The 22,137-nt window shown below is 35.5% G+C and overlaps 1 protein-coding gene across 1 annotated transcript in view; it reads right to left on the bottom strand.

Moving 5' to 3' along the window:
- The window catches only part of LOC150090811 (myc box-dependent-interacting protein 1-like), a 250,695-nt gene that overhangs the window by 13,630 nt on the left and 214,928 nt on the right, over positions 1–22,137 (bottom strand). The window contains exons 11-12 of the mRNA XM_090380153.1: positions 17,748–17,870; positions 3,918–4,019 (exon numbers count right to left, since the gene is read on the bottom strand). Coding sequence (XP_090236279.1) covers positions 3,918–4,019; positions 17,748–17,870 — 225 coding nt within the window. The remainder of the gene's footprint in view (positions 1–3,917; positions 4,020–17,747; positions 17,871–22,137) is intronic.

Raw genomic sequence — 22,137 nt, 5'->3', positions numbered from 1 at the left:
GCCTTCTCAATATTAAGATTAACCATGACCAGGTGCTGTCTCCTTATGAAAGCACTGTGGATGTTTGCTTCTGCTTTGATTATCACATCAAAGGTTGAATGATTCTTCTGAAACCTGTACTGATTTCTGTTCAGCAGATTGTTGGTTTGCCTAAACAGCGGGTCAGTGAAACTGGCCTGTAATTATGCGGGATGGTATGATCCTTACCTGGTTTCGGAGAAGCTAGGACAATTGAGTGATACCAGAAGTGCGGATAACTATTTTCTAAAAATATTCTATTGTAGAATTTCAAAAGGGATCTGATTGCTTTGTTATTCAGTTTTTTAAACACTATAAGCAGACTCCATCCAGCCCAGCAGCAGTACTGGATGTTTTGTTGAGAGATTCTAGAAGTTCAGCTAAAGTGAAATGCTGATTGTACAGATGTGATACCTTAGCAGAGAAGCTGATTTTTTTTTTTTTGTTCCATAGATGTCTTAATTTTTTGAAAGGTTTGTCTGTAGGTTGATACTATTGATATACTGGCAAATGATTCACATAATGCATTAACTATTTCTTTTGGTGTGGACAACTCTTGTCCTTTCCAGTTTAGGATTGAGGCTGGGGACGACACATATTTACCATTAAGTGCTTGGATTTTCTTCCTGATGAGTATGTTGTCCGTGTCCTTTTTAATGGTGGAAGTAAAAATCATCCAGGCATCTTTCTTTGCTTTTCTTATTTTCCAGAACTTGGCCTTGAGTCTTTTAAAGTTAATGCAATTACCAGTTGTAGGGAATTTAAAACAAATTCCAAGCTTTTCCCCCCCCCCTTGTTTAGTATGTGTGCATTCCTGATTCCTTCAGTAACTGCTATGTTTGCATTTCCCAGGCAGAGATTTAGGTATTGCAGAAGTAGCAGCTTGTAATATCTTGTTGGTTATATGATAGGTGACATTATCAATGAGCCAAGTTTGGATTACATCATCATCAAACTGAATCAGAGGGGCATATTTGTGCCAGCATGCCCTACGGAATTTCCAGTTGGAGCATTGCAATGGGGACAAGTTTACTCTTGTTTGAATCTTGCAAAGTATCTTTTTTTTTTTTGTAGTTGTTGGCGCATCGGCTTCTGTAGCCATAATGCACCTCCCAAGGTTTTTGCAGTACTTTGATCCAAGCCCCGAGGTGGAATTCGAACCCTCGACCTTTGGGTTGCCAGGCAGGCACTTTTACCCACCCGGCTAAATGCAAAGTATCGGTAAATGATCACTGTTTAGTGGGTTATCAAGAACTGACCACTCTGTATTGGCATATATAGATGGAGAACAGATTGAAAGGTCTATTGTAGTCATGGATCCTGTAGAAAAATGGATATAGGTGGGTTCACCAGATTTTTTTTTGTTAGTTGTTGGTGCATGTGGCTTCTGTGGCCATATTGCACCTCCCAAGGTTTTTGCATTTTCTACTCTGATCCAAGCCAGAGGTGGGATTCAAATCTGCAACCTTTGGGCTGCCAGGCAGGCACTTGACCCACCCGGTTAGCCCAGTCGGCAGGTTCACCAGTGTTTAACAGGGTAAGATGATGAGCATCAAGCAGGGATTCTATTAGTTTATCCCTTTTGTCTATTGTTGGAAGTCCCCATAGCAGATGATGAGCATTGAAGTCCCCAAACAAGTGGAAGGGTGATGGCAGATGATCTATTAGGTTTCCTAAAGAGAACAAGAAATTAGGAGGGAGATATATAGATGCTATTGTGAGAGTGATACCAATTACAATGGGCACTGCCACTACTTCAAAAGGAGTCTGAAGAGAAACATGTTTGGATGGAATGCTGTTTCTGACAATAATCGCCACCCCTCCATGAGCTGGCATGTCAATACATCTGAAGATAATATAATTTTTCAGAGTAGGAGACACTCGTGAATTTAAAAAAGAGTTTCCTGTAAGGCTATGCCAGCTGGTTCATACTGATTGATAAGATCCTGTAAATCATCTTTTGTATTACAAAAGCCCCTACAATTCCATTGAAGGAAACTTTCCATTATGTGGTTTTATGGGTTGTTTTCAGTTCTGACAGTTTTTTTAGTTGTAGTTTGCTTGTATCTATTTATTTTTGTTTTGTCTTTCTTGGGAAAGATGGGACGGGTCATGTCCATCTCATTGGTTGCATGCAATTCTAATATGCCATCATCTGAATCATGATGTTTGTTGTTGTCCATTCTGGTGGGAGTGATGATTGGAGTTTCATGGTTTCTGTCACTTTTGGTTGTACTGTTGATAAAAACATCAGTTGGTACGATAATTGGGGTATTACTGGCCTGTTCACTTGTTTGTTGTGTAGGACACTGTTTTGAAATAGAGAGCAACAAGCGTGCCCAATTTGAAATAGATATATTTGGAGGAACTGACACTCCAGTCTGGATCCCTACCGACTGGAAACGTTGAGTTGCTGTGGCACATGTGTGCTTTGTCTCTGTTTTGATTATGTCTTCTTGCTTCTGAGTATGTCACTTTGTTTTCTACTTTATATTTTTGAATTTTTTTTCCTTGCTTCCAGAGTTCGCATGTTTTTGAGAAAGCCGGGTAGTACCCTTACAGTTTGGGCAATGCGGAGTGGTAATTGTGCAGTCAGATTGGTTACGATTCTCTGAACCACAGATGGGACATATTGCCTCACCTCAACATCAGTTTGTGAGTGACCTTATTTTTGGCATTTGTAACACGTGATGGGATTCGGAATGTATGGTCTAACATGGCAATGTAGGTAACCTGCTTTCACAGATGTCGGTAAGTTAGGAGTGCTAAAAGTAAGAATTGTTCTCCTTGTTGGAACCAGAGTTCCATATTTTCATGTCTTGATTCTCCTTGCTTGGATGACTTTTTGATCATGTAATTCTTGGACAATTTCCTCCTCTGATACAAGTAATAAGTCCCATTCTGTTATTACGCCCTTAGAGGAGTTTATGGGGAGTAACTTTTATTGGGTGTCCTCCAAAGGTTGTGAGCTTTAATAGCTTCACAGAATGTTGAGGTTGAGTAGTCTCTATCAGAAACTATCTTCTCTACTAGGAAGGTAGATGATTTGTAGGTGGTAGATGATTTTCATCAACCGGTGAAATACCACCACTTTGCTTATTGGAGGCTTGAAGTGATGAAACCCATGTTTAGTCTCTAGAGCAAAGTTTCCGGCACCTCCTCCCCCCATACTTCTTCTTCAACCCATGCACGGTACTAAGTACTATAGGTTTTGATACCTTTCGTGTTTGGGATTTTCATAAAAAAAAAAAAAAAAAAAGGAAGGGTGATAATTTGCTCAAAGGCTGATCTGATAGCAAATGTAAGGTGAGGAAATCTGGTATCTCCTCTTGAGGGGATGTTTTCAATCTCTTCGGTTGAGAATAGTCATTATTGGTGTCATTTGTCAGTAATTTGAGCTCAATGGCTCTAAAGGTGGAAACATTTGTCATCCATCTTTGCTCCTTTCAGCCCTGGGAGAGTGGATTTCTTCTCCCAGGTTACCGGCCCCACCGCTAGAGTAACCAAGCAGAATAAAGGTTAGTGTTAGTCTAAGGAAAAAGAAAGAAAGGTGGTTTTCCTTTCTTAAACTTGCTTATAATTTGTAAGACTACATTATCGATTAACAAGAATGTAAAAAAACTTTTTGAACTGAAGAACTGTGGCTTTGAGTAAATGCTCTATGAATTACTCGGAAATTGCTTGGCACCCGGGCCAGGTACTTTTGTAAAATTCAAATCTTGTAGATCGGTAAAGATGAATCGGAGACCAGCGCCAATCCGTGGAACACACTTTGAGTAGCACTGCTCTAAACATTTATTCTGACTGTACTTGCTTTAATAAATTAACATGATGATGAAAATAAATGAATGACACAATAATTCTATTCTACAAAGTAATTTTATTTACGTAATCCCTACCTGTTCCTCAGGATCTTCATATTCAATAACATGTACAATATCACCTATTTCAAAGGACAACTCATCAACATCTTCGGCAACATATTTGAAAGTAGCTCGCACCTAAATTAAAGTAACAACTTGTAAAAATTTAAAAACTTATTGCAGAATTTTTGTATTCAAAATAAGTCCATAGAAATAATCACAAGTCCATCCTGGTGAATAACTGCAAAATTACCACCATATAGCCTGCATTGTGGTAGTTTTCTACCAAAGAGAATTAGCCAGTAATCAACTAGATATCATTAAAATTTCAAATTAATGAATCTAACAGATTAAATGCCTATGACTAAATGATGATAGTGACCTATCACTAAATCTAATCCCCCCCCACTCCACCTCTGAAAAAAGGTTTGCTGTTATGTCCTCAATAAGAAACTACACAGAGCTTACTAAGCTAGCAGAAGCAGGGTTGGTTGCATGATAATTTTTTTATGGCATCAGCAGTTTAGACCATAATACTCCAAGCTAGGCTGAACCAGGAAATGTGTAAAGTCACCACATAATAAACTGAGAGCTACTATACTGACTGCATTTATTTTGTATTAAAACCAAATGGGAAAGATCCTTTTTATAAAACCATAATGCTAATTAAACGTTAAGAATAAGCTTAAAATAAATCAGCTAAATATTTTTGTTGATTCAACACAACCTATCATATGAAATGTACTGTTCATCTGTATTATAATGACCATATGATATGCAGCAGTTCAGAAAATGCACTTACAGATCCCCCATAATACAGTAGAATCCATATAAGAAATTCCCACAAGTTTTCCCCTGTTTTGTTTATTTCCCAATTTCAACTTTATATATTGTAATGTATTATTTTCTTGTGTAAAAAGTAGGTGATAAAGAATACACGGTGTATTATTATAATGATATTTTCCCACTTAATACATTTTTTAAATATGGAAATTCTTTATTTTTATTTTAAAAAAATATAAAACAATATAAAAATTTTGGTAATCGAACAAATCAGTGCATAGAATAAATTTATTTTGTAGTAAAACAGTGGATATCATTATCATTTCATCACCAAAGTAGGTGAAATGGTATCGTTTTTGTTATATCTCATATTGTGAATGCCTTCATGAGTTGCCCTGATATTGAACTACCTTCCACAGTGGATTCTCAAATAGGCAACACTTCACCAGTGGATTCTCAGCAGATATCACTGTAGTGATTTACTATGAAATAAAATGATACTATGCACTAACTTGTTCAATTAGTGAATTTTCCATAGTCAGAGGCTTTCAGCACTAAAACCTTTTTTTTTAGTATAACATTTTTATATAATGGAAGTGACATTGTTTTCATCAATATCCATAACTGGATACATTGACCACGTTAAGCATTAAGTTCTGATGGTTGTGAACAGTTCTGAATTACTTAGTGGATTGTTGCTCTGTCTTATCGTAATTGTGGCCTTTTAAAGTTGAAACTCCAAAAGATCTCATTCTTCCAACTTAGTAATGAGTTTAACGAATGAAATGTTAAGCAATTAGAAGTCCTCAGTTTAAAAATGTTTCCCATAGGCAAATGAAAATATTTATAAATTCTAAAATAGTACTTAAAAATGATCTTTAACTTATGTTCATGTATCTTTTCATTTTCCCTCGTAAGAAGTACCAAACCTCCACCTCCACTCCCTTATAAAACTTCTTCTCTGGATTCTACTGTATCATATTTCCTCTCCTATATTTCTCCCAACATGTTTTTCTTCATACACTTCACATGACATTTAGTGTTTATTTCTTTGCTTTCATGCCAGACAGCTCCACATACACTGATGGCTCTAAATCAGAAGATCAACGTAATAGTTTCAGTTTGGATTAAAATTATTCTACACTTTTCATACAGTGGACTTTATTTCAAACTGTTCCAAAAAATAAATTTTACATTTTTCCACTTGATTAAATATTAAAAATTATCAACATTAATAAAGACATAAAACTGTAGTGTTTCAAATGGAACTGCGAATGACTTTAAATTATTTAGTATCAAAATAAGTATATTTTACTAACTGTATTCTGTTTCTTAACTTATTATTTTGAATGTGCTATTAAATTTTTACAACATAACATAATGAGGGAAGTATCATTTTATTATACTGTAATAATGTTACCAGGTTTATTTTTTATTAAATGCTAATTTTCTTAATTAGTAAATCTGTTTTACAAGATATGGTTAATGATTTTAACCCACACACTGATATTGCATGACATGTCAGGTGAGATATATGTGTGTGATACAGAAGTCAATCACTTCCTTGGCTGTTTCAGTAGCTTTGCTTCTTGAGTTCCACTGTGTCTCAAGTCTTGAGATTTGATACAAATAATCCTATATTAAATATCCCAGCCTTTCTAAAATACTGCCAAATCGTTAAACATTCCATACTCTGTCTAGCTCCACTAAATTACAATCAAGAAATGTGATGTCATGCATATTCTCTTTATTGATTCTTAAAATTTTTAGTGCTGTTTCTTTTCAATAGTGATGCTTTAGATTTTTAATAAATTCCTAATCTAAAAGAGTAGTTAAATGTCACATTAGGTGCAGAGAAAGAAACTTCAACTGCTAATAGATTGTTTATTAAAGTTGTATGATATGCCAATTAACTCTACATCTTCACTTCTTTTCATGGCACAACTCATTTTTAAAAGCTAGCTTTTTCATCTGATAAGGTGTAAGAGAAATGTTATTAGTGGAGTTCCCCAGCGTTCGGTGTTGGGTGCACTGTTGTTTTGTATATTTATCAATGATATTGATGAAGGTATATCAGGTTTCATGTCCAAGTTTGCAGATGATACAAAGGTTGGCAGGGTTATTAACAACAATAATGACAGTATGCAACTCCAACTGGATCTAGATAAGTTGGGAAAATGGGCTGAGAAGTGGCAACTGGAGTTTAACATTGACAAATGCAAAGTACTGCATATGGGTAGCAATAACCAAAGAGAAATGTACCAACTGGGTGGTACTACACTCAGGGAAGTGGAAAGAGAAAAAGACCTGGGGGTAATTGTGCAGCCAAATATGAAGTTCACTGAGCAGTGCAGACGGGCTGCCAGGGCAGGTCATGGAGTCTTGTCAATGATATATAGGAATTTTGCTTACAGGGACAGGGTGGTGATAATCCCATTATACAAGGCAATGGTCAGGCCATACCTAGAGTACTGTGTGTACAGGTCTGGAGGCCTCATTTTAGGAAGGATGTAGAGTTACTAGAACAAGTACAAAGAAGGGCAACAAGATTGAAAATAGTGTTGAAAATATTATTCAGATCAATTTTTTACCAATTTTACAATCAAATATTTAACAATGGGCTGGCACTTTTACCGACTTTTTAATGTAAAACATTCTTGGGTGGTGTGGGGGACCTTCCGAGTAAATAGTAGTAGTAGTGGCACATGATGCAAGAAAGCAAGTGTAGGAGCTTATGCAGCATCAGCCAAAAAAAAAAAAAAAAAAAATCACACCATTCCCTCCAAATGCCTGTCCAGTTCCTCCTTAAATTTATTTAACCTATCAACTTCCACAACGACAGATGGAAGTTTGTTCCAGCAATTAACCACCTGCTGGCTAAAGGCAAATTTCCGCACATCTATTCTACATCTGTCCTTTCTTAATTTGAACTTATGTCCCCGTAGGTTGGTAATCTGAACAAGTGGAAGGATCCCATCAGAATTCAGCGTGCTCAACCCATTCAAGGCCTTATAGACCTCAATCAGATCACCGCGCAGGTGCCTAGTCTCCAGCCACTGCAATTTGCAGAACTTAAGCCTCTCTTGGTAAGAGAATCCCTTCATTCCCCTCACCAATCGTGTTGCTCTTCTCTGTACACGCTCAAGCAAATCTACATCCTTCCTAAAATGAGGCCTCCAGACCTGTACGCAGTACTCAAGGCGTGGCCTGACCATTGCCTTATACAGAGGGACAATCACCTCCTTTTAATACCATTCTGCTCCAATTTGTACAGTAGTCTTCCATGCGTAACAGTGTCAAAAGCTTTCCTGAAATCCAAGTATATGATATCAAAATTATTTTTTGCATCCAGTTCCTTTGTGACCACATCATAATAACCAATCAAATTTGTCAGACAAGACTTTCCCTTAACAAACCCATGCTGTGTTTGAATTATTGCTGCAGTCTTGTCTAGATGATCCTGCAATGCATCTTTAACCAGCGACTCCATTATTTTACCCGGAACAGAAGTTAAACTAACTGGTCTGTAATTACTCGTGTCACCCTTCAATCCACCTTTGTGAATTGGGGACACATTTGCACATCTCCAGTCCGTGGGAACCTCCCCTGAGTCCAAGGATGCTCTCATAATTATGGCTAAGGGTTTGCTTAGTTGCCTTGCCGCCTCCTTTAAAATAACTGGATAGATCCCATCCACCCCAGGTGCCTTTCTTGTGTTTAACTTCAACAATTTCTCCTCCACTTTGCTCTCAGTTATTACAAAATCATTAAGCACACTGCTACAATTTGATAACCTTCTTCCATTTTCAAATTGTAATAATTCCTCACGTGTGAATGTAGATGCAAAATACTCATTCAGTTTGTTTGCTATCTGAGCAGGATCATCAACAGTCGAACCATTGATGTCAAGTGGACCAATCAGATTCATCCCCTTCCTTTTAGAGTTTATATATGTAAAGAAATCCTTGCTGTTTTTCTTAGCATCTTTTGCCAAAGATTTCTCGTAATCCGCCTTCGCCTGCCGAACCTCCTTTGTGACCTGATTACAGACTAGCTTATATCTGCCACAGGCTTCTGCGTCACCTGATAATTTATATGCATCCCATGCATTTTTCTTCTCTGTCACGAGTCTCATTAGTTCATTTGATAACCATTTAGGCCTAAACCTTGAACGATATTTCTTAATCGGTATATAAAGTCTAGTAGCTTCCACGATTAATTCTTTGAATGCTTCCCACTTAGAATTTACTGTTTGTAACATCGTCAGTTGATCCCACTGTACAGAACTTAAAAACTGTCTGAGACCACTGTACTCCCCTTTACGGAAGCAAAAACCCTTTCCTTTACCCCTGACGGTAGTTACCTCTGAGTAAATCCCACTTCAGCACACTGTGATCACTGCCACCTAGTGGTTCCTTTATCTGCAAATTCTTAATACACGAATGATCACTGCTGATAACCAGATCAAGAGTGTTACTTTCTCTGGTTGCCTCTCGAACATGCTGCTGCAGAAAACAATCATCCAATAAATCCACAAAAGTCTGACTAGTGTGTGAGTGACCAACCCACAAGTTCCAGTCAATATCTGGGAAGTTAAAATCCCCCATTATAAGACATTCTGATTTACTGGCCCACTCTATTTCTCTGTACAATTGTTCATTGTACTCATTCAAGTCATTAGGCCTATAACACACTCCTACTCTTATTTTTCCTTTCGCAATGCTTATCTCACACCAAACTGACTCAACAGAGCACTGTTCATCTATATTAACTGGGTGCACTTCCTTTGATTTTATGTTTTTCTTAATTAACAGCATAACACCCCCTCCATTTCTGTCCTGTCTATCCTTTCTGTACACATTGTACTCCCCAAATTCCAGTTCTGCATTCCTTATATCTTTGTGACACCACGTCTCTGCTATCCAAACAATATCCGCCTTTGATGTCTTGACCAACACTTCAAATTCATCAAACTTATTAATTACTATACTTCTAGCATTGGTATACATGCAAGCATACATGCTCCTATGCCTATTCCTTGTTACCCTAACACATCCCATATACCCAACTATTCCATGATGACTGCCATCCGTCTCTGAAACCCCCAACACCCCACGCTCCAGGTCGCTTCTTATTCTAATAGAAGTTGTGCAAGAATCACCTTCACAGAGTGTGTGACGAGCAATCAGTTCTAACCTTTTAGAATTTTTGAATAGTATGACATTACAATCATATAATTGCAAAAATATAGGTATTTGTCATATGACTGCAATGATACAAATATTTGTCAATTTCTTTTTTCGTCTCGCATTTACATTCCATTGTTTGGTGCTGTGAACAGCTGCAAAAGTCGAACGTGCTCGGCACACACGCAACTTTTTTATTTTTTATTTATTATTATTATTTTTTACAACTAGGAAAATTAGCATTAGTAGAGGCATATAATGTAAAATACAATAAGAGATATATAATTGATACATTTTTTTTTTTTTTTTTTTTTCATTATAAAATTTTAATATTGCGAATAAAAAATAACAAGAAATATTTCCCATATTACCAAAAACATAAAAACTATCACAAAACATTTTACAATATAAAAACAAATATTACATAAAACACAAACTATTCTATAAAAGGTACACAAAAATTACAGTTACATGAAAAAAATTATTACACAAATATTCAAGAAAAATTTATTCTAAAAACTTCCATATAGAATTTACTTCTTTATTAATTTGTTGTTGATCTTTTACTTTGCTCAATAACTGAGCAAACTTCGGCTTTGCTAAATAAATGACAATCATAATGGTTTCAAGGATATTTCTGGCTTTTTTAATTGAAAAGGGAATTTCACTTGATTTTAAAGTTAAATTGTCTGCAACAAAATATCTAAAATCATTAATTTTTATTTCACATTTTATTAGAAAACTTAAATTTCTTATTCTGTTTTCATGCCATGGAGACGAAGGTTCTTCCATATTCCACAATTTTAGGTAGCATATGTTTAAAATTTCTTTCAATTCCTCATCGTCAATGATATTATTTTCTTTATTTAATTTAAAATTACTCTGTTGCATTAATAACCGATCCTTTAAGGATAAAACAATGCAGTTTAATAACATCACAAGGTAATTTTTTAAATGTGTTCTTACTTTCAATTTTGATTCCTTGAAATTCTTTCGACTTAACATTCTCTCAATTTTAGCTTCATAATTTCCTTCACATTTGTTCAAATTAGCAATAGCATTGATAGTTCGAATAATTAATTTATCTGCTTTTACTATAGTGATTCTGCGACTCTGTAGAGCTTCTGAAAGGTAAGAGAGCTCCTTCAGGATCGTTAAGAAATTCCAGATTTAAAAGTCAGTTTAATAATCCAGGACATTTAACTTCTGATTCAAAATGGTTGCACAAAGCGGGATAATTTCTCAAAACTGCAACTGCCATCCAAAAACTACAACCCGAACACGACCAACCTTTATAATTTCCACTTCAAGTTCTTTAGCAATAATCCTTAAAATCGCACTGGTTTTTTTGGAGATTGGTAATAATGCATACAGTTTTATTTCATTTTTTTTATTTATTATTGTCTGTATGCATTGGCACCAGTAGGATATTTTGCACAGTGGTGCATGTGGGAATAAATTTTTTGTTGACCAAATTTTCGAATACATGCAATATTTTAATTACATATACAGCAGAGCCAACATTTCGTGTAGAATTTTTTAAAATTAATAAAAATATTAAAAATTGTGTATTACTTCGAAATCCACTTGCACCATGCTGCCGGCACCCATGCCTGTATGCCATTATATTTTGGAACATTTTCTTCAGAATGAAGGCCTAGATGCAGCTTCAAAATCTGCCAACATTTCATCTTTGGAAAGTTTATTTAATATCTTAGTTAACCTCATTCCCCTCCCCCTACCCCTTCGATGTCACTAATTCTTTGAAACCATCCAAACTGTTGGAATCGCTCGGTATTCAAATACTGTGACCATGTAAACTTAGGCAGGAGAAAATTACTGAAAGAACTGGATCACTCAATTCTCCGAAAATAGATGACTGCTTTCTGGAGTAAAGGAAAACAACAACACAGGTTGCCCACAGGTATTATCATCCATGTCAGGAATATGCCTTAATCTTCTGACTGGCAATGGAAAGCATATTGAGTAGCGCAACTTATTGGTAGGTGGGATAGGTGGCTACATTAGTTTTATGGGCACAACTAACATTACGGAACGGTAATCCCTTTAACCCTCAATTCGCACTTTCTAACTGCCTAAATGCCAGAAGTGAGAACAATGGTTACAAAGTTAAGTCTTTTGTAATCTATACTATGATTTTTTAGTGTTTCTCACCAACCATTGAAGTAAAAACGAAAGACGAAAAACCAAATTCTTAAAATTTTAATATTTACAATAAATTTATTTACAAACAAAACAAAATACTATATTACTGATGATAGCAATTTTAAAATAAGACAACTGTGATATACAGTAAATATACAAGGTGATAATACAAATACCGAATTTAAAATACAATAAAATATACTAGGTTAAAAGCGCTAAAATACTAACTGAAGCTTTCAAAGGCTTCTGCCTTCTTTCTCAACAGTGTACTTCTATTCTGCGGTGCATCATTAAATACCAGCAGGTTCGCGGTGCGTCTCACGTAAACGTATACTGTTCCTGTCGGAACCGGAAGTGGCTCGGGAGCGTTTCAGGCAAAAACGTTCATCCCCTCCAAGGATTACCGCCTCAAAGAGGGGATGAATGCATGTGCCCATCTCTATTTATATTATTCTCAATAGAACTAATTCGTAAGCTCTCGAGCCACTTGCGGTCCCAAAATCTATGCGCCCGATCGAATAGATTAAATACCGAACCTGCTGGTATTTAATGATGCACCGCAGAATAGAAGTACACTGTTGAGAAAGAAGGCAGAAGCCTTTGAAAGCTTCAGTTAGTATTTTAGCGCTTTTAACCTAGTATATTTTATTGTATTTTAAATTCGCTATTTGTATTATCACCTTGTATATTTACTGTATATCACAGTTGTCTTATTTTAAAATTGCTATCATCAGTAATATGGTATTTTGTTTTGTTTGTAAATAAATTTATTGTAAATATTAAAATTTTAAGAATTTGGTTTTTCGTCTTTTGTTTTTACTTCAATGGTTGGTGAGAAACACTAAAAAATCATAGTATGAATATACCCAACCCCAGAGGCCTATTTGAAGAATCATTTGTAATCTGTTCGTTATATGGAAATTTTCTTCGTTCTACAGAAACTCTTAAATGTTTAACCCAAGGGGAATTCAAAACAATACATTAAACAGAGATCCGACTGAAATTAAATCAAAATGAATCAATTTTAAAAGACATAAATGGTTGGTTGTGCCATTAAAATGCTAGGGATGGGGCCCTGCTCGCCCCACCATAGTCCGGCTCTGGTTACTCAATAACTGAATACGGGATTTCATTTGTAAAATAAATAATTGTTTCAACAATGGGCTCAAAAATTTTTTTAAAAAAATAGCAATGGGTTCTCACAAGTCCTCACCACTGGATATACACATATGCAGATGTCAATCACTTCCTTGGCTGTTTCAGTAGCTCTGCTTGAGTTCCACTGTCTCTCAAGTCTTAAGATTTGAAACAAACCAACCTATATTAAATACAGGAACTCACCGACTTACGTAATACTCTATTTACACAAATTCAACTTTACGTAACTTTTTGCCGGCCAGTGCAAACTGAAAAAAATATGGAAACATATTTTGCACCTGTAGGGATAAATGGAGGTATTGTGAAAATATTGTAATGTGAAACCAATAATAGATTTTTTTTTTTTTTTTTTTTTGTAATTGGTTCCAAGTCCTGGGAAGTTGAAAATTTTGCTATATTACGAAACTATTTATCGCTCTAAAAGGTCATATTTATAATGAAAATTGCACTACTCTTTCATCATTATCATATGTTACTGTTATAAGAATCAATTTGCACTTTTCAGTTTATTGGGATTTCTGTTAGTGCATCTAATTATAAACGGGTAGTAAACGTGCTCTTATTGCATTTGCAATAATACCGATAACTGGAATTCTGTGGGATTTTACATTATGGTATTAGGGTGAAATGTGTTTCCTATCACTGAAATCTTCAATCATATAAAAAACAAATTTTCTGAAACTTCTCTTCATTCCTATTTACTTATTACAACGGTGAAGGGAAAGGGACCAATGGAAAGGGCAAGCACTGGCAGTGCTAGGAAATGAAACAAAACTGATTTAGAAATGAAGATGATTAATTAAGAAGTACGAAGCAGGACAAAATTTGTCATCTATTGCATGGGATTAGGTCTTGCTGCTTCAACAGTGAATGTTATTTTAAGGGACAGTGCGTGTGTAAAAGAACATGTTAAAGGATCAATGCATTTAAGATCAACAGTGATCACAAAACAGCATTTAGGTGCTATATCAAAGATGGAACAGCTATTAATAATAATAAGGATGGAAAATCAGATTCAGAAGCAAGTGCCCGTGAGTCCAATGGCCATTCAAGCAAAAGCAAAAAGTATTTATGAAGATATTAAGGATAAGTGCGGCAAACCACAAGCCAAGTATGTGGAAAGCAACAGGTGGTTTAATAGGTTCAAGCATTGGTTTCCAAAAGATTAAAGTATGTGAAGTCGCCAGTGCCGATTCTGCAGCTGCAGAGAAATTTTGTGATGCGTTGAAAAAATTATTGATGAAGGCTATTCAAGGCAGCAAACTCTCAACGCTGACGAGACTGCTCTGTATTGGAAAAAAATGCTGGATTGAACATACACTGCCAAAGAGGAAAAGACAATGCCAGGTTTCAAGACTTCAAAAGATAGGACCATGCTCTTGCTCAGAGCTAATGCAGCAGGAGATTACAGATTAATATCCCTGCTTGTGTACCATTCTGGAAATTCTCGTGCATTTTAAGGGCATCAATAAAGCCACCCTACCCTACCCTACCTGTGCATTTCAAATCGAACCAGAGAGCATGGATAACAATATCTCTCTTTGAGGATTGGTTTAAATGCTGCTTCATTCCAGAGGCTGAAAAATATTATAAAGACAACGACGTTCTTTTCAAGATTTTATTTATTTATTTTTATATTAGATAATGCTCCTGAACACCCTACGCATCTAAATGTTTTCAATTTGAACGTGAGAGTCATATTTCTACCACCAAACACGCCTTCACTCATCCAACCTATGGATCAGGGTGTTATTTCAAATTTAAAAGTATATTTGAAATTTATGCACAACATTTGCTCAGGCATTGTCAGCAGTAGACAATGAGAAAAATTTTACGTTAAGAGACTTGGAAATCTTATAATATTTACCACACCATCTTGAACATTAAATAAGGCCTGGGAGGAAATTACCAAAAGTTGTGTAAATGGTGCATGGAAGAAAATATGCCAATGGCATGTAAAAGGCTCTGAAGAATTTGAGAAAGACTAATCATATGAAGGGGTTACAGAGGTTGTAAAGGCTGCAGAACTACTTCAGTTGGAGGTTGATGCCAAAGACGTGGAGGCATTAATAGAGGAAGAAGAAAAGGAATTATCTAACGAAGAACTTATTGACTTGCAGGCAGCAATAGCGAAAGAAGAAAATGCTGACGAAGCTCAAAATGAACCAAATGAGGAGCCGAGATGCTTCATCACCAGAGAGATGGCGCCTCTGTAGCCAGGTGGGCAGGAGCAGCAGTGCGTAGCACACACTTTTTGATTAGACCGGGGTTCGAGCCCATGATCACCAAATGCGGAAGATGTGGAAAGGTCATGGAATGACCACCGCATATCCCCAGAGCAATATGGCCTTAGTTGCTAATGCTCCTAAAAACCAAACAATACCAGAGAGATGGCAATGGCATTTTGGAAATTGCATCAGCAATGGAGGTTTGAGAAGATGGATCCTGACAGCGAACAATTCTTAAAAGTTAACAGAGGGGTGAATGATATGCTTGTTTGCTAAAAAAAAATCTACGATGAAAAGAAAAAAAAAGCCACCATCCAATCATTTATTAATATGTTCTTTCATAAGGTTGAGCAGCCGACTCCTTCTGAATCTCCACAGCCCCCAACCTCCACAGCGGTGTACTTATCAGCTGAAGATGTCGATTTTGGCAACGATGCTCAAGAGGTAAAACTTGCTGATGTTATGCCTGTCTCCTCTCTTTTTTTGTAATTTTATAATTTTGAAAGTTTCTTAAATTGCACGCTTTTTGTAATTTTTCCTGAGCACGAGATAAAAAATTGAATTAATACAATAAATAATTTTATTTACATGTTCATCGAACATTTCTTTTTTGATTCAATCAATTCAGCGAGCACAGTTGTGAGTGCTGCACAAGCATGGGGGAAATTCCGACTTATGTAGAGTTCTGTGGAACAAAACCCTTATGTTAATCCAGGAGTGGCTGTATTCCAGCCTTTCTAAAATACTGCAAAATCGTTAGACATTCCATACTCTCTCTAGTTCCACTAAATTACAATCAAGAAATGTCATGTCATAAATATTCTCTTTATTTATTCTTAAAATTTTTAGTGATGTTTCTTTCCATTTTTAATAAATTTTAGATTTTTAATAAATCCCTAATCTAAAGGATGTAGTTAAATGTCACATTAGGTGCAGAAAGAAACTTCAACTGCTAACACATATTGAAGTTGTATGATATGACAATTAACTCTCTACATCTTTACTTCTTTTCATGGCACCACTCATTTTTAAAAGCTAGATTTTTAATCTGATAAGGTGTAAAAGAAAGAGAAATTTCATTGCTGTTAAGAGAATGTTTTTTGGATAATAATTCTCTATCAATTTTCAGTCAATCAGAGACATCTCATCAGTGTTTAAAATATTATTTGGATCAATTTTCTACCAATTTTCCCAAAAGCCAATCATATAGACATTTCAGTACTGTAAATGTTTATATAATTGACATTTCCAGTGCAAGTTAAAGTTAAACAAGTTAAATTTAAACTTGTTATTAATACATTATATCCTAGTTAATGTAAATTTTCTGCTTTTAGCCATAAACTTGAACCAGATTCTGGAATATTCCTTGCAAATTTCACCCAAGTTACCATAACTTCTGTAAAGGTAAAGTGGAAGTCCTCAGTTATTTTTGGTTGGAACCACATGTTTTCTTCTGCAATATTCAGTACTAAACAAATGTTAAGATATTACTTGTTTGAATTCCACAATCAGCAACAATTTCCTTTTCTTTTTTATATACTTGTCAATCTTATATTTGTCACAAAAGAAAATTACTTTTCAAGTAACTTTCTTTTTTCAATCAGCATCAATAATGTAGAGAAATAATGTAGAGAAATATGGTTATAATGTAGAGAAATAATGTAGAGAAATATGGTTATGAACAGCACAAGCAAACTTCACTAATTAAGGAAAACACTAGCTGTGACTAGTAACAAACTAACAAAATGAAGTTGTTTGTCATTTCATGTACACTGTCTGTGTTAAGTAATTTTGCTTTTATAAATATTGTTTCTGTCTAAGAAAGGATATCACATTTTACCATTTACAAAAATTTACTCTGTAAGCTGAATAAACCATACTGATTTCTCCCTCTTTGAGATGGACATTTACTTTTTGAAGTTACTGAAAAATTGTGAGTCACCGATTTTTTTCTTCTTCTTTTGTTGCATCTCTAAGCAAATCCTCAACTTCAGCATGCTACCACTACTTGCAGTCTTTACATTTCTGATTTATATATGATTCTTTAACTATTCTCTTGAATCTTATAAACAAAAATTGGACTCAAATAAACAATGAAATGGTGCATTTTTATGATATGACCCCCATTCTCTGGTATTTGATTCTATCAAGTGGCCAATTATAATGACCAGTGATCACATTACACAGTACCGATTGTATATTAAAAATTACTTGTTTCAAGATTTTTATAAAGTGTCAAAAAAATTTTAAAAAAAATGTAGAGATGAAGTTACCTTCCTTTTTTCATTTCAAATTTATTAGATGTTTATTTCAACCACTAACAATTTTTTTGACATTTTACTTACTTTATACAGCACACCAGGTGGCAAATCTGTTCTTGTTGCACCTTCTGGAATATCAAACAACTCCTCAATTCCTTTAGGTTCGTTAGAATTAAGCTCAGCTGTATCCTTGCATTTTTCATTTGGCTGAAATATGCATAATAAATTCATGTAACAAGACAGGCACTCAGGAAATATACAGGGTTATCAAGAAAAATGCAACAGTTTTGAATGCCTATATTTTCTGATGTATTAAATTGGCTTGTTTGTTTGTTATTTGGTTTTTAGGAGCATTAGCAACTAAGGCCATATTACTCCGAGAATATGCAGTGGTCATTCCCCGACCTTTCAGCATCCTCCGTATTTGGTGGTGATGGGTTCGAACCCCGGTCTAATCAAGAAGCGTGTATTACACACTGCTGCTCCTTCCCACCTGGCTATGGAGGCGCCTATTATTAAATTGGCACTGATGAGGCTGGTTTCATTAAACACATATAAGCCATGGGGGTTTTTTCGTAATTAGTCAGGTACTATAGTGAGAAAATTTTGTAAGCAGGTTGAAGTATGCTGCTCAGTAGAAAGTTCTTTGTGTGAAAAGTTTTCATTAAGTCAGCCATTTTGTTACATTGCAGTGTAAGTTTAGAGTGAGATTTTCTCGTAAAGTCCAAAAAGATCATCAATTTCAAGGTCAGTAAAGAAGTCTAAATAATCTGGTTCTGCAAAAGACAATAAATAAGAAGTGCTTTGCTGGCAGAAAGATTCCATCAGGATGCCTGGAAATATTGCACATATATTGGAAATATTCATAGCCCAAGGAAATCTGAGAAACAACCATCATAACAGCTGGGTTTAAAACAAACCACCACTTTAAATATGTTTAACAGGACTTAAAACTGTTTCCTTACAAAAATTCAGATGCAAAAATCCCTGACTGATGACAAAGAAAAGGTGACTCACCTTTAATTCATTTCATTAATATCTAGACAACAGTGCAACGGTTTTGAATAACTTTGAATAAGTCACTTTCTTTGTGAGGATTGTCCATAAAGATTGTTACAAATTGCCTGCACTCCTTATACCACAACAAAATCATTTATTACTGCATTATGTTACAGTACCTTCATCAGAGCCCTATCACTTGCAAACTGGATTAAAGCCTGAAAACACAAACATAATTCTTAAAAAAGACTTATGAAGTGTAAGAATAGTCTTGAACTCAGTGTCCAACTTTCTCAAGTGCTCTCTAATTGGTCAAAAATTACTCAAACCTCCCCCTGTATGTTAACTTGTTATTGAATAATCTGTTCCACAGCTCCAAGACATTTTTATTTTCATTTCTGTCAAATTTTTTGTTAAATTTTCTTGATTTTTCCTTTTTGTAAAATCTTTTTTTCATCCTAATATTTTAAAATTATTTTCTCTCAATTAAAAAAGTTGGTCAGTTGGTAAAGTTGGAAAGTTGGTTAATTAAAGTTGGAAAAGCTGGTTAATTAAGAAAGCCTTCAGAGATGCCCCACTGTTTCAGGCATCTCTGTAGAAACACTAGCTGAAGTTATGATAAACTCCAATTGATGTCTCAGAATGGTCTTAGGTGCAGAGGGATCATATGGTGAATATGTTTTTGACTGAATAAACTTCCTTGTTTTACAAGTTTAATGACACCAAACTCACCAAAAAGTGTAGACGTTCAAAACTTATCTTTTCTTGATTATCCTGTATATTATTTTCCAAAACAGTCATTCTTACTTAAATGACTTTTTCAGTTAACTACAACACTTAGTTTTTGACATTAACCTTCAGGGTTAATGTCCAATTTGAACAATTCATAAAACAGTTTTTTTTTTTATTAATTAAAAATCTCAGTAAAAATAAGTCACTTGTCATAGAGAGAACAAAGGCTCCAAGATTTATTAAACACACCCACTTACAACCAAAAACTTGATAAAACAAAAGTTCAAGATAAAATACATAAATTAAATGATCTTTTATAACACAACAATAAAGAATAAAGACTGAGAGAAAAAAATAAGGTAATGGCATAATTTTTGACATAAAGATTCTTAACCTGGTTGACCTCATTCGTTCTACTGTTCCTTATCGTGACTCAGGCTTCTTTGAATCATCTTCCTTTTTAGTTAACATTATTTCCCTACTAGCTATGTTTTCTGTATTTAAGGTATGCAAAACTGGTAATACAGTAAACCTTCTAAAATCCCACACATTTCACAAAAAAAAATTACCATTTTACAATCTGGAAATATTAAGAAAGCAATCCAGCACTCATATCAATGATCACATCTTTCATTACAAGTCAATGCAAAAGAGTGACAATTCTTTCTTTATAAAATGCTTGCAGGCTACCTTATCCTCTTATTTTTAACTACAGCAGGATTTAAACAAACTTGTCCTTTCAATGATTTGCCATAGTATTGCAATACTTTCAAACAGATAGCCTCTCCAATGTTTAATTGGCCATTAGTTTAAAAGATGAGCCTTCCATGACAGCCTGTTCCAAGATTAACTAGTCCCACATTAGACAACAGGTGGCCTCCAGTAAAAACATGCAGCAAAACATTAGAAAGAAGTTGTTTGATGCACACTGTCCTGCAGTGTATGAAATCAATTTTCAGAGTTATAATATAGTTAAAAGCTATCTGCTAAAAGTAGTGCAATACCAGGAGGCAACTCATTTCAAAGACAAGTTTGTTCTGTTACGAGAATTCTTGCTACAAGAGACTGCTGGGAGTCACTGCGGTACAAGTAAACACATTGGATTGTGTTAGGGTAGCCAAGAATAGGAACAGGTGCATGTATACTTGCGTGTACACCAATGCTAGGAGTTTGGTAAATAAATTTGATGAATTTGAGGTATTGCTCAAAACATCAAAGGCAGATATTGTTGGGATATCAGAGACGTGGTGTCACACAGATATAAGGAATGCAGAACTGGAATTTGGGGAGTACAATTTGTACAGAAAGGATAGGAAGGGAGGAGGGATTATGCTATTAGTTAAGAAACACATAAAATCCAAGGAAGAACAGCCAGTCGACATCGCTGGACACTGCAGTGTCAAGTCAGTTTGGTGCGACATAAGCACTGGGAGTAGGAGTGTGTGACATAACACACCCTACTCTAAAAATTGAGTACGAGTGTGTTATAGGCCTAATGACTAATGAGTATAATAAAAACTGTACAGGGAAATAAAGTGGGCCAGCAAATCAGAGAGTCTTATAATGGGATTTTAATTTCCAAGATATTGACTGGAATTTGTGAGTTGGTCACTCACACAATAGTAAGGCTTTTGTGTATTTATTGGATGATTGTTTTCTACATCAGCATGTTCGGGAGGCAACTAGAGGGAGTAATACTCTTGATCTGATTATCAGTAGCAATTCTTCATACATTAAGAATCTGCAGATAAAGGAACCACTAGGTGGCAGTGATCACAGTGTGCTGAGGTGGGATTTACTCAAAGAGGTAACTACCATCAGGGGTAAAGGGAAGAGTTTTTGCTTTCATAAAGGCGACTACGATGGTCTGAGACAGTATTTAAATTCTATACAGTGGGACCAACTGATGTTACCAACAGCAAATTCAAAATGGGAGGCATTCAAAGAATTAATCTTGGAAGCTACTAGGCTTTTCATACCAACTAAGAAATATTGTTCAAGGTTTAGGCCTAAATGGATGTCAGATGAATTAATAAGACATATGGCAGAGAAGAAAAATGCATCCGATACATATAAATTAACATGTGACACAGAAGCCTGTGACATATAAGTTGATCTGTAACCAAGTTACAAATGAGGTTAGGCAGACAAAGGCAGATTACGAGAAATCTTTGGCAAAGAATGCAAAGAAAAACAGCAAAGAGTTCTTTACCTATGTAAACTCTAGAAGGAAGGGGATGAATCAGATTGTACACTGGATATCTATGGTTCAACTGTTGATGATCCTGCGCAGGTGGCTAACAAACTAAATGAGTATTTTGCATCTACATTCACACATGAGGAGTTATTCAGGGAGGAGAATGCCAGAGGTGAATTAAACCCTGGCAGTGAGCTAGATAATCTTGTAATAACTGAGAGTAAAGTGGAGGAGAAATTAATGAAGATAAACATAAAAAAGGCACCCAGGTTAGAATGAGATCTATCCAGTTATATTAAAGGAGGCAGCAAAGGAACTAAGCAAACCCTTAGCCAGAATTATGAGAGCATCCTTGGACTCAGGAAAGATACCCATGGACTGGAGATGTGCAAATGTGACCCCAATTCACAAAGGATGATCAAAGGGCAACACAAGTAATTATAGACCCGTTAGTTTAACTTCTGCTCCAGGGAAATTAATGGAGACACTGGTTAAAGAAGCATTGCAGGATCATCTAGACAAGACTTCAGTTATAGCTCGGCACAG

Source organism: Mastigoproctus giganteus, chromosome 1, assembly GCF_048544385.1.
Source record: "Mastigoproctus giganteus isolate SK-2022 chromosome 1, ASM4854438v1, whole genome shotgun sequence".
Taxonomy (NCBI): domain Eukaryota; kingdom Metazoa; phylum Arthropoda; class Arachnida; order Uropygi; family Thelyphonidae; genus Mastigoproctus; species Mastigoproctus giganteus.
This window is presented reverse-complemented; position numbering and strand designations above follow the sequence as displayed.